Below are 15206 nucleotides of genomic sequence, written 5' to 3'. Positions count from 1 at the left end.
GGTTATCGCTTTTAATATATTGACATGAGATTAACATTAGGCATATTTTAACTTTTGCTTTACTTTTCGAACCTGACAGTTATTGATCTTTATAGATGCATCTGTAGTAAAAACACATGGTTCTCCTTCTATATGCATTGTAGTAAAAGAATAACGTAGTATATTAGGAATACCTGTGTTTGAGTACCGCAGTAAAATATACTCGGTTACTTTCCACTAGTTGAATCGGTGTGTAGATGAAGGTATGTGCCGTGTAGCTCCAACAGATCTACAGGTGAGAGGATAGAATGACGTGTTTCTAAAGGTGATGCTGAGAGAGCACAGAGACAGAGATCATTAATATCGATTTCATATTTAATATTCATTGTGAGGAAAACGATGACTTGTTAAACATTAGAAAATAAAAAGCTTCTTTTTTTTACTTTGATGAAAATGTGGATTATTATTCTGCTTTACTTTATTCTCTCTTTATCTTCAATTATTCACAAGCCCTGTAAATAATGATTCAAAGAGCTGTACCGAGTGTTTGAGTGTCTGTCAAGGGTTTGTAAATAAAGATTTGATGATTCAATGATTTATTTTATAATGAAATATATATATTTTTTATGAATATAAGTGAAAAACGCCCCAGAGACGAAACACTAACAGATTTGAAACATGTTGTACATTTTCTAAATAATAAAATCCATCATTTTTAAACAGGGACACATTTTGATCAGCTGCAGATTAATGATGACGTTCAGATATCGGAGTAGCAGTGGCCCTCAGGCGGATCCCTGTGGAACACCACGATATCACTTGTAAATAGATATAACTTAAGATCTACAACTACGACAGGTGAAAACGCGCTACGACTGTTGTTGGAAACTAAAATGTGTCATGGTGTTATTGTAACAAAGTGGTCACATGACCCCTGATGTCACTGCAGACCTGCTGTGAGCTAGCTAGCTAACGTAGCTAACCTAGTGATTTCAGACAGACTGACAAACACTTCCAGTTATGAGACGACTTATTATCCCCCGAAAAAAACTAAACTTTTTCTTTCTTCTTCTCTTTTAGTCGCCAAAATATAAACATTTATTTTTCTAGTTAACTTTTTTTTCGAGTCAACCTTTTATTTGTCAATTTCTTATGGTACATTTTGTTGTCTTCAACTATTTTTTAACCAGGGTCAGTTGACCAGGGGGGTAACATAGCTGCATATCAGACTGAGTCATGTGACCGTTTCGTATTTCAACTTTAAACGCCAAAGCTTTGAACTCGGTGCAGCCTGCAGGTTTCAGGTCTTTTCGAATTGACATATTGATAATTGTATCCTGCATGAGGACGCTTTCTTTTCCTAGAGCTGTCGATTCTAATCATTGATATGAAAAAGTAAATGAAGAATCGTTCCTCCTGTTCAGGATCTTATTCAGTTTTACAAACACCACTCACTCGTCATTTATCTCGTAAATTTGCTGCTTTCATTTGTTTTCTGGAGATTTCAGTTGAATAGGAACTCAGAGAGACTGTTTTTAAAATAAAAATAGCATTATATATTCCCTTACGACTCAAAGTGTGATATCCTTGACGTCCATCCTATGAATACATAAACATGTAAAATCAGTGTTTAAAATAATTAAATATCAGAAATCATCAGAATTTAAATGAATGTATTAAAGTCTGAATAAATCTTCTGTTTGACACGGAGAGTCGTCACCACACACACACACACACACACACACACACACACACACACACACACACTCTTTGGCTTTAGAAAGAGGAGTAAAAGCAGCAGAATGAAGAACACTAACCCCTCCGTTTGATTTAATAATCCCCAAAGGGTCTGACCTCAGAGGATCCACATTTCAAACTGAACCAAAATATTTAAAGAAAGGATTACATCCAGATTTTCTAAAATGTATGAATGATTAAATATGAAATTATTTGAAAGATAAATGGAGATAAGAATCTTCTCTAGAGTTGGTTTGAGACGTAGCAGCGGCGGCACTGAAGCAGAAGAGCAGGAAGTCTCAGAGTGTCTCGCTCTCAGGAGCAGCTTCTCGTGTCCTCACAACAAACACCAGCTGGCCCTCAGGAGTCCAGGAGAGAGGACAGAGGGTCTCCTGGAGTCCAGGAGAGAGAGGACAGAGTGGACCTCAGGAGTCCAGGAGAGAGGACAGAGGGTCTCCTGGAGTCCAGGAGAGAGAGGACAGAGTGGACCTCAGGAGTCCAGGAGAGAGGACAGAGTGGACAGAGGGTCTCCTGGACCTCAGGAGTCCAGGAGAGAGGATAGAGGTCTCCTGGACCTCAGGAGTCCAGGAGAGAGGACAGAGGGTCTCCTGGACCTCAGGAGTCCAGGAGAGAGTGGACAGAGGGTCTCCTGGACCTCAGGAGTCCAGGAGAGAGAGGACAGAGTCTGATGGACCTCAAGATCCTGTCCTTCAGGCGTCTCAATGTCCTTCAGGAAGTCCCGATGACCTTTAGGAGGTTCTGCTGGCCTTGAGAATGACCCGGTGAGCCTCAGAACGTCTCAAAGTCCTAATAATACCTTGATGACCTTCAGAACGTCTCAATGACCCTCAAGAAGTCCCGATGACCTTTAGGAGGTTCTGCTGGCCTTGAGAATGACCCGGTGAGCCTCAGAACTTCTCAAAGCCCTATTAATACCTCGATGACCCTCAGGAAGTCCCGATGACCCTCAGGAAGTCCCGATGACCCTCAGGAAGTCCCGATGACCCTCAGGAAGTCCGGGTGACCCTCAGGAAGTCCCGATGACCCTCAGGAAGTTCCCGGTGACCCTCAGGAAGTCCGATGACCCTCAGGAAGTCCCGATGACCCTCAGGAAGTCCGGATGACCCTCAGGAAGTCCCGATGACCCTCAGGAAGTCCCGATGACCCTCAGGAAGTCCCGATGACCCTCAGGAAGTCCGGGTGACCCTCAGGAAGTCCCGATGACCCTCAGGAAGTCCCGATGACCCTCAGGAAGTCCGGGTGACCCTCAGGAAGTCCCGATGACCCTCAGGAAGTCCCGATGACCCTCAGGAAGTCCCGATGACCCTCAGGAAGTCCCGATGACCCTCAGGAAGTCCGGATGACCCTCAGGAAGTCCCGATGACCCTCAGGAAGTCCCGATGACCCTCAGGAAGTCCCGATGACCCTCAGGAAGTCCCGATGACCCTCAGGAAGTCCGGGTGACCCTCAGGAAGTCCGGGTGACCCTCAGGAAGTCCCGATGACCCTCAGGAAGTCCGGGTGACCCTCAGGAAGTCCCGATGACCCTCAGGAAGTCCGGATGAACTTGAGAACGTCCCGATGAACATAACCAGGACAGAGAGGACAGAGTCTGGTGGACCTCAATATCCTACAAACTTCTCGTTGACCATCAGGATGTCCAAATGACCTTCAGGAAGTCTCAGTGTCCTTCAAACGTCCCTATGACCCTCAGAGCGTCCCGTATGACCTTCAGGACGTCCTGCTGTCCCTCAGTTGCCCGCAGTTGTCCCCAGGCGTAGAGACACCAGGTGACGGTGTGTTGGCTGCAGACAGTAGTCGATGCCGAGCTGAACGTCCTGCACGCGGCGCAGGAAGCGAGATCGATCCCGGGCGAACTGCTCCCAGGGACCCCGTCTGTCCTCCGTCTCCTCCCCCCCGCTCGCAAAGAACTCCTCCACTTCCTCACAGAAACGCACCTGACGAGAGAGAGGAGGAAACGGGTTCAATCCAATCCAACTGTATTCATACAGCACATTTAAAAACAACAGAGTTGATCAAAGACATCTCTATAAATATATAAAGTCCAGCATAAACACATTTAGTCAAAACCAACCGCAGCATCAGCGTCTAGTTTATATCTGAAATACAGAGCTGGGCAGTTACCAAGTACAAGTACCTCAAAATCGTACTTCAGCATTTGCATTGTCATTGCTGTGACGATATTAACTTTAACATCTTAAATGAAAAAGGATGCTCATGAATTTAAGAAGTTTTCACATATTATAATTGTAATTGAGTCCGGGACATAAAGTGTGCAGTTCTCTGTGTGTCCACCGGGGGCCGAGTGAAGTCTGTTTAATGTTCTTCAGTTATCTTTTATGAACAAAAGTAAAGCGCTAAATGTAATATCACTCTGCAGAATGAGTACTCTTACTTCTGATACTGAGAGTACATTTTCATACTATTCTCATTAGCTTCTGTAGATATCTGTGTACTCTGGAGGATTACAGGTCGTTCAGTGTTTTCCTTCACAGGTTCAGAGCTACGCCTCCGAAGGCCCTGAACACACCAAGCCGATCTCAGCCGGCGATGAGCGTCCTGTCGCCCTACTCAGATTGGTGTGTCCCGCACCGTTGTGTCTTTTCGGCCGTGCCGACACCTTCCGCTGCCGACAAAAGAAATCACTCTGATTGGCTGTTCAGCTTAGCGAATCAGTGCATGAGGAGCGAAACGGAAGTGAAGAAGGCACACAGACGGCTATTCTCTTTCATTTTCATCTCACCTGGACGCAAGAAACCGAAGACCAACTCCTCAGCACACGCTGTTTGTACATATCACGCAGTCTGTCTTCCGGTTGCCTCTTGAATGACGAATGCGACACATGGCCGAGACGCAGAGACGTGAGGCGACGCAACAGCCGGGTCCGTCGGGACGTGTTCTTTGGTGTCAGCGACCTTTATTTAGAGCGAGGGTTAAATGGAGGGAGACTAAACCCTAGGAAGAACTAGTCAACAAACATGGTGTTCCTTAACAACAAATAAACACTATTACCAAGTTGTTTACTTCCACATAGGGATGGGTATCGTTAAGGTTTTAACGGTACTACTACTTTAATCGATACCGCTTATCGGTCCGGTCTTTTAACGGTACTCTTATCGGTTCTTTTGGAGAAAAAAACAAGGTAAATTAACTAACAAATTGTGAACAAAACTAACATTGCTTTTTATTTAAATAAATAATATTTCACATCAAAAGAAACAATGTTTTAACAAATGGTATTAAATAATGTGAAGACAGAACTGTGAACAGAATAGCTGAGACTTTAACAAACTAAATACCTCCGTTTCCTCTCATCATTAACCCGTGTTTGTATCATGGAGTTAGCTCCGTGTGTTGCTGCTAGCACACAGAACACCTGACGGGGAGACGTTCCTCTGGATGGAGCTACAGAGCTGCTAGCACACAGAACACCTGACGTGGAGACGTTCCTCTGGATGGAGCTACAGAGCTGCTAGCACACAGAACACCTGACGTGGAGACGTTCCTCTGGATGGAGCTACAGAGCTGCTAGCACACAGAACACCTGACGTGGAGACGTTCCTCTGGATGGAGCTACAGAGCTGCTAGCACACAGAACACCTGACGTGGAGACGTTCCTCTGGATGGAGCTACAGAGCTGCTAGCACACAGAACACCTGACGGGGAGACGTTCCTCTGGAAGGAGCTACAGAGCTGCTAGCATACAGAACACCTGACGTGGAGACGTTCCTCTGGATGGAGCTACAGAGCTGCTAGCACACAGAACACCTGACGTGGAGACGTTCCTCTGGATGGAGCTACAGAGCTGCTAGCATACAGAACACCTGACGTGGAGACGTTCCTCTGGATGGAGCTACAGAGCTGCTAGCATACAGAACACCTGACGTGGAGACGTTCCTCTGGACGGAGCTACAGAGCTGCTAGCACACAGAACGCCTGACGGGGAGACGTTCCTCTGGAAGGAGCTACAGAGCTGCTAGCATGCAGAACACCTGACGTGGAGACGTTCCTCTGGACGGAGCTACAGAGCTGCTAGCATACAGAACGCCTGGCGTGGAGACGTTCCTCTGGACGGAGCTACAGAGCTGCTAGCACACAGAACACCTGACGGGGAGACGTTCCTCTGGATGGAGCTACAGAGCTGCTAGCATGCAGAACACCTGACGTGGAGACGTTCCTCTGGATGGAGCTACAGAGCTGCTAGCATGCAGAACACCTGACGTGGAGACGTTCCTCTGGACGGAGCTACAGAGCTGCTAGCATACAGAACACCTGACGTGGAGACGTTCCTCTGGATGGAGCTACAGAGCTGCTAGCACACAGAACACCTGACGTGGAGACGTTCCTCTGGACGGAGCTACAGAGCTGCTAGCACACAGAACACCTGACGGGGAGACGTTCCTCTGGACGGAGCTACAGAGCTGCTAGCACACAGAACACCTGACGGGGAGACGTTCCTCTGGATGGAGCTACAGAGCTGCTAGCATACAGAACGCCTGGCGTGGAGACGTTCCTCTGGATGGAGCTACAGAGCTGCTAGCACACAGAACACCTGACGGGGAGACGTTCCTCTGGATGGAGCTACAGAGCTGCTAGCATACAGAACACCTGACGTGGAGACGTTCCTCTGGATGGAGCTACAGAGCTGCTAGCACACAGAACACCTGACGGGGAGACGTTCCTCTGGATGGAGCTACAGAGCTGCTAGCACACAGAACACCTGACGTGGAGACGTTCCTCTGGATGGAGCTACAGAGCTGCTAGCATGCAGAACACCTGACGGGGAGACGTTCCTCTGGACGGAGCTACAGAGCTGCTAGCATGCAGAACACCTGACGGGGACACGTTCCTCTGGATGGAGCTACAGAGCTGCTAGCATACAGAACACCTGACGGGGAGACGTTCCTCTGGATGGAGCTACAGAGCTGCTAGCATACAGAACACCTGACGGGGAGACGTTCCTCTGGATGGAGCTACAGAGCTGCTAGCACACAGAACACCTGACGTGGAGACGTTCCTCTGGACGGAGCTACAGAGCTGCTGGAGAGGCAGTGGAACCCGGTGCTTCCTCCGTCTGGATCTGGAGCACTTTGGATACATGTTTAGACACACTGCTCGTGTTGCCGCCCTCACATGCTGAACACTTATTGCACTTTAGGCAACGAGCATCGAGACGGGTAAAGTGTAACCACCTCGGAGCGCGTTCTCTCCGCCATCTCCTCTGTGTGTGTGTAAACTGCCCCGCCCCCTCACACACAGACGGGAGAGAGATCGACCGCATGTTGCAGTCTTCTTGCGTATTAGAAACGGAGTTGGCGAAACTAAAGCTGTGATATAATGTGTGTGTAGCAATAATACATGATATATCTTTTCGACACGTCTCCAGTACCGATAAAAAGACCGATAACGTCGGAGCTTAACGGTACCACGGTCTTTAATAATTCCTCCCGGGGCCCGTCTAACACCGGGGCCCGTCTAACACCCGGGGCCCGTCTAACACCCGGGGCCCGTCTAACACCGGGGCCCGTCTAACACCCGGGGCCCGTCTAACACCCGGGGCCCGTCTAACACCGGGGCCCGTCTAACACCCGGGGCCCGTCTAACACCCGGGGCCCGTCTAACACCGGGGCCCGTCTAACACCGGGGCCCGTCTAACACCCGGGGCCCGTCTAACACCCGGGGCCCGTCTAACACCGGGGCCCGTCTAACACCGGGGCCCGTCTAACACCGGGGCCCGTCTAACACCCGGGGCCCGTCTAACACCCGGGGCCCGTCTAACACCGGGGCCCGTCTAACACCGGGGGCCCGTCTAACACCGGGGCCCGTCTAACACCCGGGGCCCGTCTAACACCCGGGGCCCGTCTAACACCCGGGGCCCGTCTAACACCCGGGGCCCGTCTAACACCGGGGGCCCGTCTAACACCGGGGGCCCGTCTAACACCGGGGCCCGTCTAACACCGGGGCCCGTCTAACACCGGGGCCCGTCTAACACCGGGGCCGTCTAACACCCGGGGCCCGTCTAACACCGGGGCCCGTCTAACACCCGGGGCCCGTCTAACACCGGGGCCCGTCTAACACCCGGGGCCCGTCTAACACCCGGGGCCCGTCTAACACCGGGGCCCGTCTAACACCGGGGCCCGTCTAACACCCGGGGCCCATCCCGACTTCCAGTGATGTGACCCAGAGGATTTGGATCTTCTAATGTTTCACTTTGTGACCCGGAGCGTTTCAGTCGCTTCTCATTCATATAAAGAAGTGTTTCCCTTGTAAAGAAAGGAGTTTATGATCTACGTTATGTTGATCCTAAATGTGCCCTTTAATTATCTGTGTCTCGAAACTGTATGACTTTCTGATTGTTTGGATATTATTTAAAAGCCAGAGAAACATTAATAAAGGTAATAAACGCACCTTCTTAGTGACGCTGCAGGCGGAGGAGGAAACGGAGAGTTCAGAGAAGCCGCTGTCCAGACGCTCCTCTGCCTCCTCCCTCCTGTACTGGGGAGGAGCAGCCGGGTTGAGGGAGGAGGAGGAGGAGGAGGCAGCCTTCCTGGTCCTGGTCCTGGTCCTGGGCTCTTGAGTCCTCATGGGTCCCTGGAAGTTGAAGGGGCTGTAAGGGTCCGAGCAGCTGAAGGAGCTCCACAGACGGAGACTTTCTGCTTCATCTGCCTCACTCGCTGAGGTGGAATCATCCCAGGAGTCACTGCCCGACGGGGGGGAGGAGGCAGCCAGGGGGGAGAGAGGGAGAGGGAGGAGAGAGGGGGAGGGGTCGGGGGAGGAGTCACTGGAGGAAGGAGGGATGTTTCTGGGAGGAGAGGTGGCCGTGTGCAGCGGAGCCGTGAAGTTTCGGGGGTCGTACGGGTCAGCGCTGCGACCCAGATATCTCCACAGACGCTCAGAGTCTTCGTCGTCCGTGGAGTCGGAGAGATCGGACGAGTCTTCGCTGTTGAAGCCGTCATCGTCTTCATCATCATCATCATCTTCCTCAGAGCTGGACCCCCCCTCGGAGCTGTCGTCGCTGCAGGGTTGTCCCATGATGAAGGCGATCGCTTTGTTCTGACAGCGGTTCTGACCCTCTTTTACCTCCGCTGACAGACCCTCTTCTTCTTCCTCTACCCCCTCCTCAGAAGTCTCTTTAGTGGGACTACTTTCTGTGGCATCCTGCTGCTCTTCAATCGGAGTGTTCACCATGTTCACCTGGACGAACAGATCAATAATAACGAGTCATAATATGGATAACTGATCAGTAACAGTTTCTGTCCACCAGGCTGTCAGCATACACACACACACACACACACACACACACACACACACACACACACACACACACACACACACACACACACACACACACACACACACACACACACACACACACACAATATTGATTGTTGTGCTTTTATTTATGTCTTAATGTGTGTATATATATATATATATATATATATATATATATATATATATATATAGGTATGTGCATATTTCTATACATATATATTTATTTTTTTAAACTGAAAGATTGACAATAAAGTTGACTTTGACTAACTAGACAAATATGTTCAGAATCCTACCTGTACATGTTCCTCCTCCAGACTGGTGTATCCATGGTCCTGCTCCGGGGTCAGAGGAGCCTCCTCACTGCAGGAGGGGGCTTCTGACCTGGGGAGACTGATGGCTGTGGACCCCCCCTCCTCCATGTTCTGGACTACATCATGTGTTTCACGGCTCTCTTTGTCAGCCGGCTTCTCTTTGTGTCTTAGTCCAGAAGCTTCTCCCAACGTGGTGCTTGTTTCGGGGGCTTTTGTTGGAGATTGTTGTGGACAAAGCCCTGCAGTGAGGACCCCCTCACCCTCTTCCCAGGACGGGTCTGACAGCAGCCCTGACCCCCCCTCAGACCCCAAGAAACTGCCCCACCACGGCCCACTGTCCCTCGCTGAGTTCCCTGCAGGATCCCAGTCCTTCCCTGAAGTCGCTCTCCCTTCCTGAGAAGAATTCAACACAACATGATTGAAGAAAGTCCTGACAGAAGACAAGTACCCCATCTGAGTTTGCTGGACCAGATTCAGGTTCATTTCATCCGTGTTCTGGATGCCAAGCTCCCGCATGGAGTCAGCGGAGAGCCACGGCAAGCTTTTACCAGGCTCCAGGTGAGAATCAGCAGGGAGCCACGGTAAACTTCTGCCGGTAGCTGCGTCACACCGAAGGTAGGTCAGCTGGGGAGGAACCGGGATCAGGTGTTCCAGCATGAACCCGGCTCCGGTGTCCGCCCGGGCCTCGTTTCTCCCCGGGAGATATTTCTGGAGATACTTCGCGGGCCTTGACAGCAGCTCGAGCCACGAGCTTTCCTGAGTGTGGAGCCCGGCGGGGGGGGCTCCTCGCCCGGCCATGGAGGATGCGCTCTGCCCACTGGAAACATGTCCGTCACCGCTCATACTTTTAAACATTTTAGTGCAAAATGTGACTTTTATAATACTATTTATTCCAGTTTTGTATAGACACATTTACTTGAACACTGCCTGGGTCCTCACACACCGAATACATATCAGAGTATTAGGTTTATTGTAGGTAAATACAAATAAAAACCGTGTGAGGTTTTTTTGTGATTACACCATTTTAATAACGTCTTTTTTTAAATGTGAACTACAAGCTGTCATAAGGCCAACTGCTTTAAAAACACTGCCTTTATGGAAATCAATCACTTGACACTAAATGCATTTCTCAGTGAGTCAGTTTCTCCTTGATTTTTTTAATTAGTTGAAATTAAACTAATTTTCAGTATGAAAATCCACCTCGACCCAGACAGGGAAACCGGGAATAACGTCCGTCTCCTCGGCTCGCTGCGCGGTGCTAAAACTCATCTGACAGCGGCAGTTCTTTCTGGAGGAGAATTGATTGGAAACAGTGACGGGAAAAACGGAGGATAAATCCAAGAGTGATGCCGAGAGAAGAGCCATGGTTGTCGGGTTTTAAAATCCCAGTAAAAGAGGCGACGGCGGTCGGCTGGAGATCTCCTGTGTAGCTTAGCTGTTAGCTTAGCACGAGCAGCTAGTTAGCTCAGCCGTTTGTTAACCGAAGTAAGACAATATTCAATCTAAAACACAAATTGTTGGATCGTAAACAATGTAAGAATGTTTAATCTAATTCGGTTGATAATACTGTTACGGTTTCTCCCGGTTTAAAGTGTAATTTGACCCGCCTGGTAGTTCCGTGTTTCTGCCTTAGTTTGAGATTTCATCAGAAAATATTGAGGGACCGTCAACATTTTCCGGTTATCACGCACCAGCACGCAAGAGCAGCCAGGGAGCGTCGCGATGTTACTGAGGCAGCGGGGGCGCGCACGCTGTCACTCAGAAGTCCTTTAGTCCTGAAGCGAGGACATTAACAGAGTTACACCAAAAAGACATAGCAGATAAAACGCATGCAATTAAAAAGGCTGACATGTTAAATATAGAGAAGACGCACACATTGGGAATACAAATAAAGACAAATAAGTACTCATCCATGGCTAAACAAGTAGTAGCAGCAATTACAAGTGTAGGGAGAACAGGGACAGTTGTAACACGGGACGGTTGTAACGCCTTCAATATCTCCAATCACAAACAAGCTAGAGTGATGAAACTCACTCTGCACATGCGCAGTTATATGGAAAGATTGCTGTGAAAAAAAGGAGCCACGTTTAAATCTGTCGCGAAAGATATCAGCAAAAGTGTGTTTCTGAGGTAAAACATTAACAAAAATGATGATGTATTTTTTGGATACTGTCTTGAGGTCAACTGTCTAGGAATCCAAACTAGTATTATTAGAATCACTGTTTTGTAAGCTAAACATATATGCAGTGGCGGCTGGTGGAAAATATTTTTGGTGAGGCTATTGATAGAGTGAGTAAACAATTTTGTTTCTAGCCATGTGAGAAGCCTTGTTGATACGTTTTGTCTTTTTCACGAGCTTGCTGTGATATATACAAATCGGGTTGGTCCGGTCCAAGGTCTTTAAGTATCAATTTATCTCCCAAACTTCTCCTTTCGAAAGGATTGGAGAGTAGCTCTTGGGCGGACCGAGGCTCCGGCGACTCCACCTGCACACCATTCTCATCCAAATACTGCGTCACCTTGGTTACTCACGAGTCTAAAAAACAACTCAGGTCAACGCACGTAAGCAACATGGGCGCCAACGTGAGCGCCCACGTGACCAACATATTTGACGGCGCTGATTGGCTGAAATTATGTTTCGGCGGCACAGTTTACTATTGAGACTTTTGCAACGTGCTGGTTGCTGCTGTTTCGCTCGGGGGCTCTGCCCCGTAATGATAAACTAATGCCACGGGCAAGGCCAGGCAGGAAACAGGTGACTTATCAGTAACTTTAGACATCGTAACACAATTTTAAACGAGATTGTATTGTAGATTATACATTTTTGTGATACTAATTGTATGATATTTACCTTGTTCATTAAAAATTAAAATATAAAATATATATTTTTTTTAAATATATTTTTTTTAAATATATTTTTTTATTTTATTTTTTATCTGGCAAGAAATGGGGCGGCGCCCCTAGCGCCCCTATGGGCCGGCCGCCACTGCATATATGATATAACTAGCTAAATATGGGTCAAGCTAGCAATCAGGCAGGTTCACAGCAGGGGGTGCAAACATGACGGTCCAGGGACGGCTGTAACGCGGACCACCTGGGACGGCTGTAACAAGGACCACCTGGGACGGCTGTAACAAGGACCACCAGGGACGGCTGTAACAAGGACCACCTGGGACGGCTGTAACAAGGACCACCTGGGACGGCTGTAACAAGGACCACCAGGGACGGCTGTAACAAGGACCACCTGGGACGGCTGTAACAAGGACCACCAGGGACGGCTGTAACAAGGACCACCAGGGACGGCTGTAACGCGGCACATTTACAATGATGGCTCATTTGCTCGAATGATCAATATTGTTGATTGGTGTGCATTGTCCCTGTAAAAATAAACAGAATAAAATACTGTGCGTAAAGTGTGTGTGTGTGTGTGTTTACAGTATGCCACATCTCAGAAAGAGGGAGACAGACAGGGGGGTGCCACTTCCTCTGGGGGCCTCAAATGAAGTGCACAAGGGCAAATCAGTCGGGGCAGAGGCAAAGTCCCAAGATATATGCCACCACGTCCCCCTGTGCCGGTTCCATGGAGAGTCGGGGATCACCATCAGCCCAGAGAGCAGGCTGCTGGACCAAGAAGGTGTTCTCCACAGAGACGGAAGCAGCTGGTTGGTACCATGGTCTCGGCTCAAAGGAGGCAGGTCTACTTCATTAAGGTGGAACAGGCGCTCCAGACGGACGTGAGTGTTACCCCTGCCACAACTGTGCATCAAATGCATTCCGTCTGGTGTCCTGTTTTAAGTTGTGCTCATGGAGGACGTGTGAAACCCCATTCAAATCGTGTTGCCTAGGCAGCTTTCCCTATTTGTTGTCATGTAGCGTGAACAAAGGTGACCGTTATGAACACGTTACAACCGTCCCTGGCATGCGCTACAACCGCTGAGTTTTGTTTTTTTAAATACATTTTCCAACCTGTGCTTATTTCATAGAAACATCTTAAATACATTGTTTCAGTAGTTGACGCATTGAGAATGAATAATATAGCAAAATGGCTACCCTACACTGTCCCCGGTCTCCGACATGTCGAGGTTTCAGATACTTTGAGAATGCTATATTGCACATACTGACGCAAGCATGCAGCTGACCTGTTGCATGATAACATGACTGCAGTGCTGGCAGTGTTTATCAGCTGGGCACACACACACACACACACACACACACACACACACACACACACACACACACACACACACACACACACACACACACACACACACACACACACACACACACACACACACACACACACACACACACACACACACACACACACACACACACACACACACACACACACGCCATCCTTCAAAAGTGGTGGGGACACTTCTCGTGTCCCCACCACTTTTGAATAATGATTAAATTCTTCTACTTGCTGCGTGTCTTTGACAGAGCCTCACCTTATAGGAAGCATGGGAGAACAACGGAGGCTGGAGACACAAACAAAATGTGAGGAATAAATACAACATGGCTTTTTAATTCAAGTTTATTTTGTAGTGCAAATAATACAAAACATGTTTCAGAATGAAAGGAATACACATTAGTGGATAATCTAATCACATTATCATGAAGTTCAGTGTGTTCAGTACATTCTGCTCCTGTCGACTGCTTCAAATCACTGCAGCGTGTTTCCATCGGCCAATCACAGACCTGCCTTTCATACGAGCGGATCAGACTCCCTGCACCCAGGTCAGTCAGAACCTGCCTTTCAGGTCAGCATCAGGTCGATGTAGGAACAAACAAACCTCAGAGAAGACTGACTTGAGGTTTGTGTGAACTTTAGCTGGACCCACAGTGCCTCTCTGCGCGGCATGAGGCCCGGTGCTTAGCAGGAGCTGAAATAAATGTTCAATATGAAAATCAAAACAAAATGACAATATATTTGATGTTTTTACACCTGGAATATGTGTTTTGAATAACGGCTGCAACCAACAACGGTTTTAATTATATGTATTTAGCTTTAGATCAATGGTGTGGTTCCTCAGAGTCCAAGGGGATGTGTTTAAATATCCAAATATGATTTAAAGGCGTTCTGGAGGAGGAACTACTTCAATGAAGTTATTTTGTACTGTGGACGGACCAATGGGAAACACCATGATGTGATTTAAAGCCATCTGATTGGCTAATTAAAGAACTACAGGAGAGCGTCAGGGTCAAACGTCACAACGTTTTAACCTGAAATCACATTTTAAAGACCCTCCTTTGGGTCCCTTCCTCACAGCGCAGAAACACGGAGGTCGCTTCATAAATCCCAAAAGTACAAAATGACGGGAGATTTCAATGAGGAATGAAATGAGCGTACGATCAGAGCTGGAAGGCAAACAGGCTCATGCACCGCAGATAGAAAATCAAAGCATCCGCACTATAAAAATATCCCGTTAGCAACACGGAGCTAAGCTAAAGCTAAAGGCTTCTCTTAACGCGGCGTAAAGGAAGTGGACTACGACTCCGCTAGCCTCCGCACGTCAACGGGAATACAACTGTATGAAAGTCAGGACAAGTTTAAATCGTGAAAATCTTGAAATGTGTCATCGTCCCTTTATCTGCTGAAAGACTCCACTACCCAGCATGCACCTGTGTGTGCTGACTGAAACATACATCATTGTTATTGTTATAATATTAACTTCTCTGTTGCTTTTTGAAACGGTGCATTCGGGCCTTTATTCGTAAAGCACGTCTGTAACTATTGACATTTATCCCACTAAGTGTTTCCACTTTATTCTTGTTAATGAATGACTTCCAATCGCAGAGACTATTCACGTGCTTTAAACTTATATCTATGTTTTTAATTGTGTATTTACGCACATATCTGACATTAATCTTTCGAGTTATTTCT

The 15206-nt window shown here is 48.0% G+C and overlaps 2 protein-coding genes across 2 annotated transcripts in view; both read right to left on the bottom strand.

The window, feature by feature from the left end:
* Positions 1 to 338: 338 nt before the first annotated feature.
* On the bottom strand, positions 339 to 11014 carry ppp1r15b (protein phosphatase 1, regulatory subunit 15B). The gene is made up of 3 exons (XM_034078564.2): positions 9302 to 11014; positions 8145 to 8930; positions 339 to 3673 (listed from the first exon to the last, which is right to left on the bottom strand). The coding sequence occupies exons 1-3, from the start codon at positions 10229 to 10231 to the stop codon at positions 3467 to 3469; spliced, it is 1923 nt and encodes a 640-aa protein (XP_033934455.1). The 5' UTR covers positions 10232 to 11014; the 3' UTR covers positions 339 to 3466.
* A 2826-nt stretch (positions 11015 to 13840) lies between these two features.
* The window catches only part of pik3c2b (phosphatidylinositol-4-phosphate 3-kinase, catalytic subunit type 2 beta), a gene marked incomplete at its 5' end in the record, with an annotated part of 26362 nt that continues 24996 nt past the window's right edge, over positions 13841 to 15206 (bottom strand). The window contains one exon of the mRNA XM_034078563.2: positions 13841 to 15206. This exon is cut by the window's right edge and continues 1350 nt beyond it.

The sequence above is a fragment of the Pseudochaenichthys georgianus genome, unplaced genomic scaffold (genome assembly GCF_902827115.2).
Source record: "Pseudochaenichthys georgianus unplaced genomic scaffold, fPseGeo1.2 scaffold_445_arrow_ctg1, whole genome shotgun sequence".
NCBI classification, from domain to species: domain Eukaryota; kingdom Metazoa; phylum Chordata; class Actinopteri; order Perciformes; family Channichthyidae; genus Pseudochaenichthys; species Pseudochaenichthys georgianus.
Note: the sequence above shows the minus strand (reverse complement) of the source record. Positions and strands in the feature narration are given on the sequence as shown.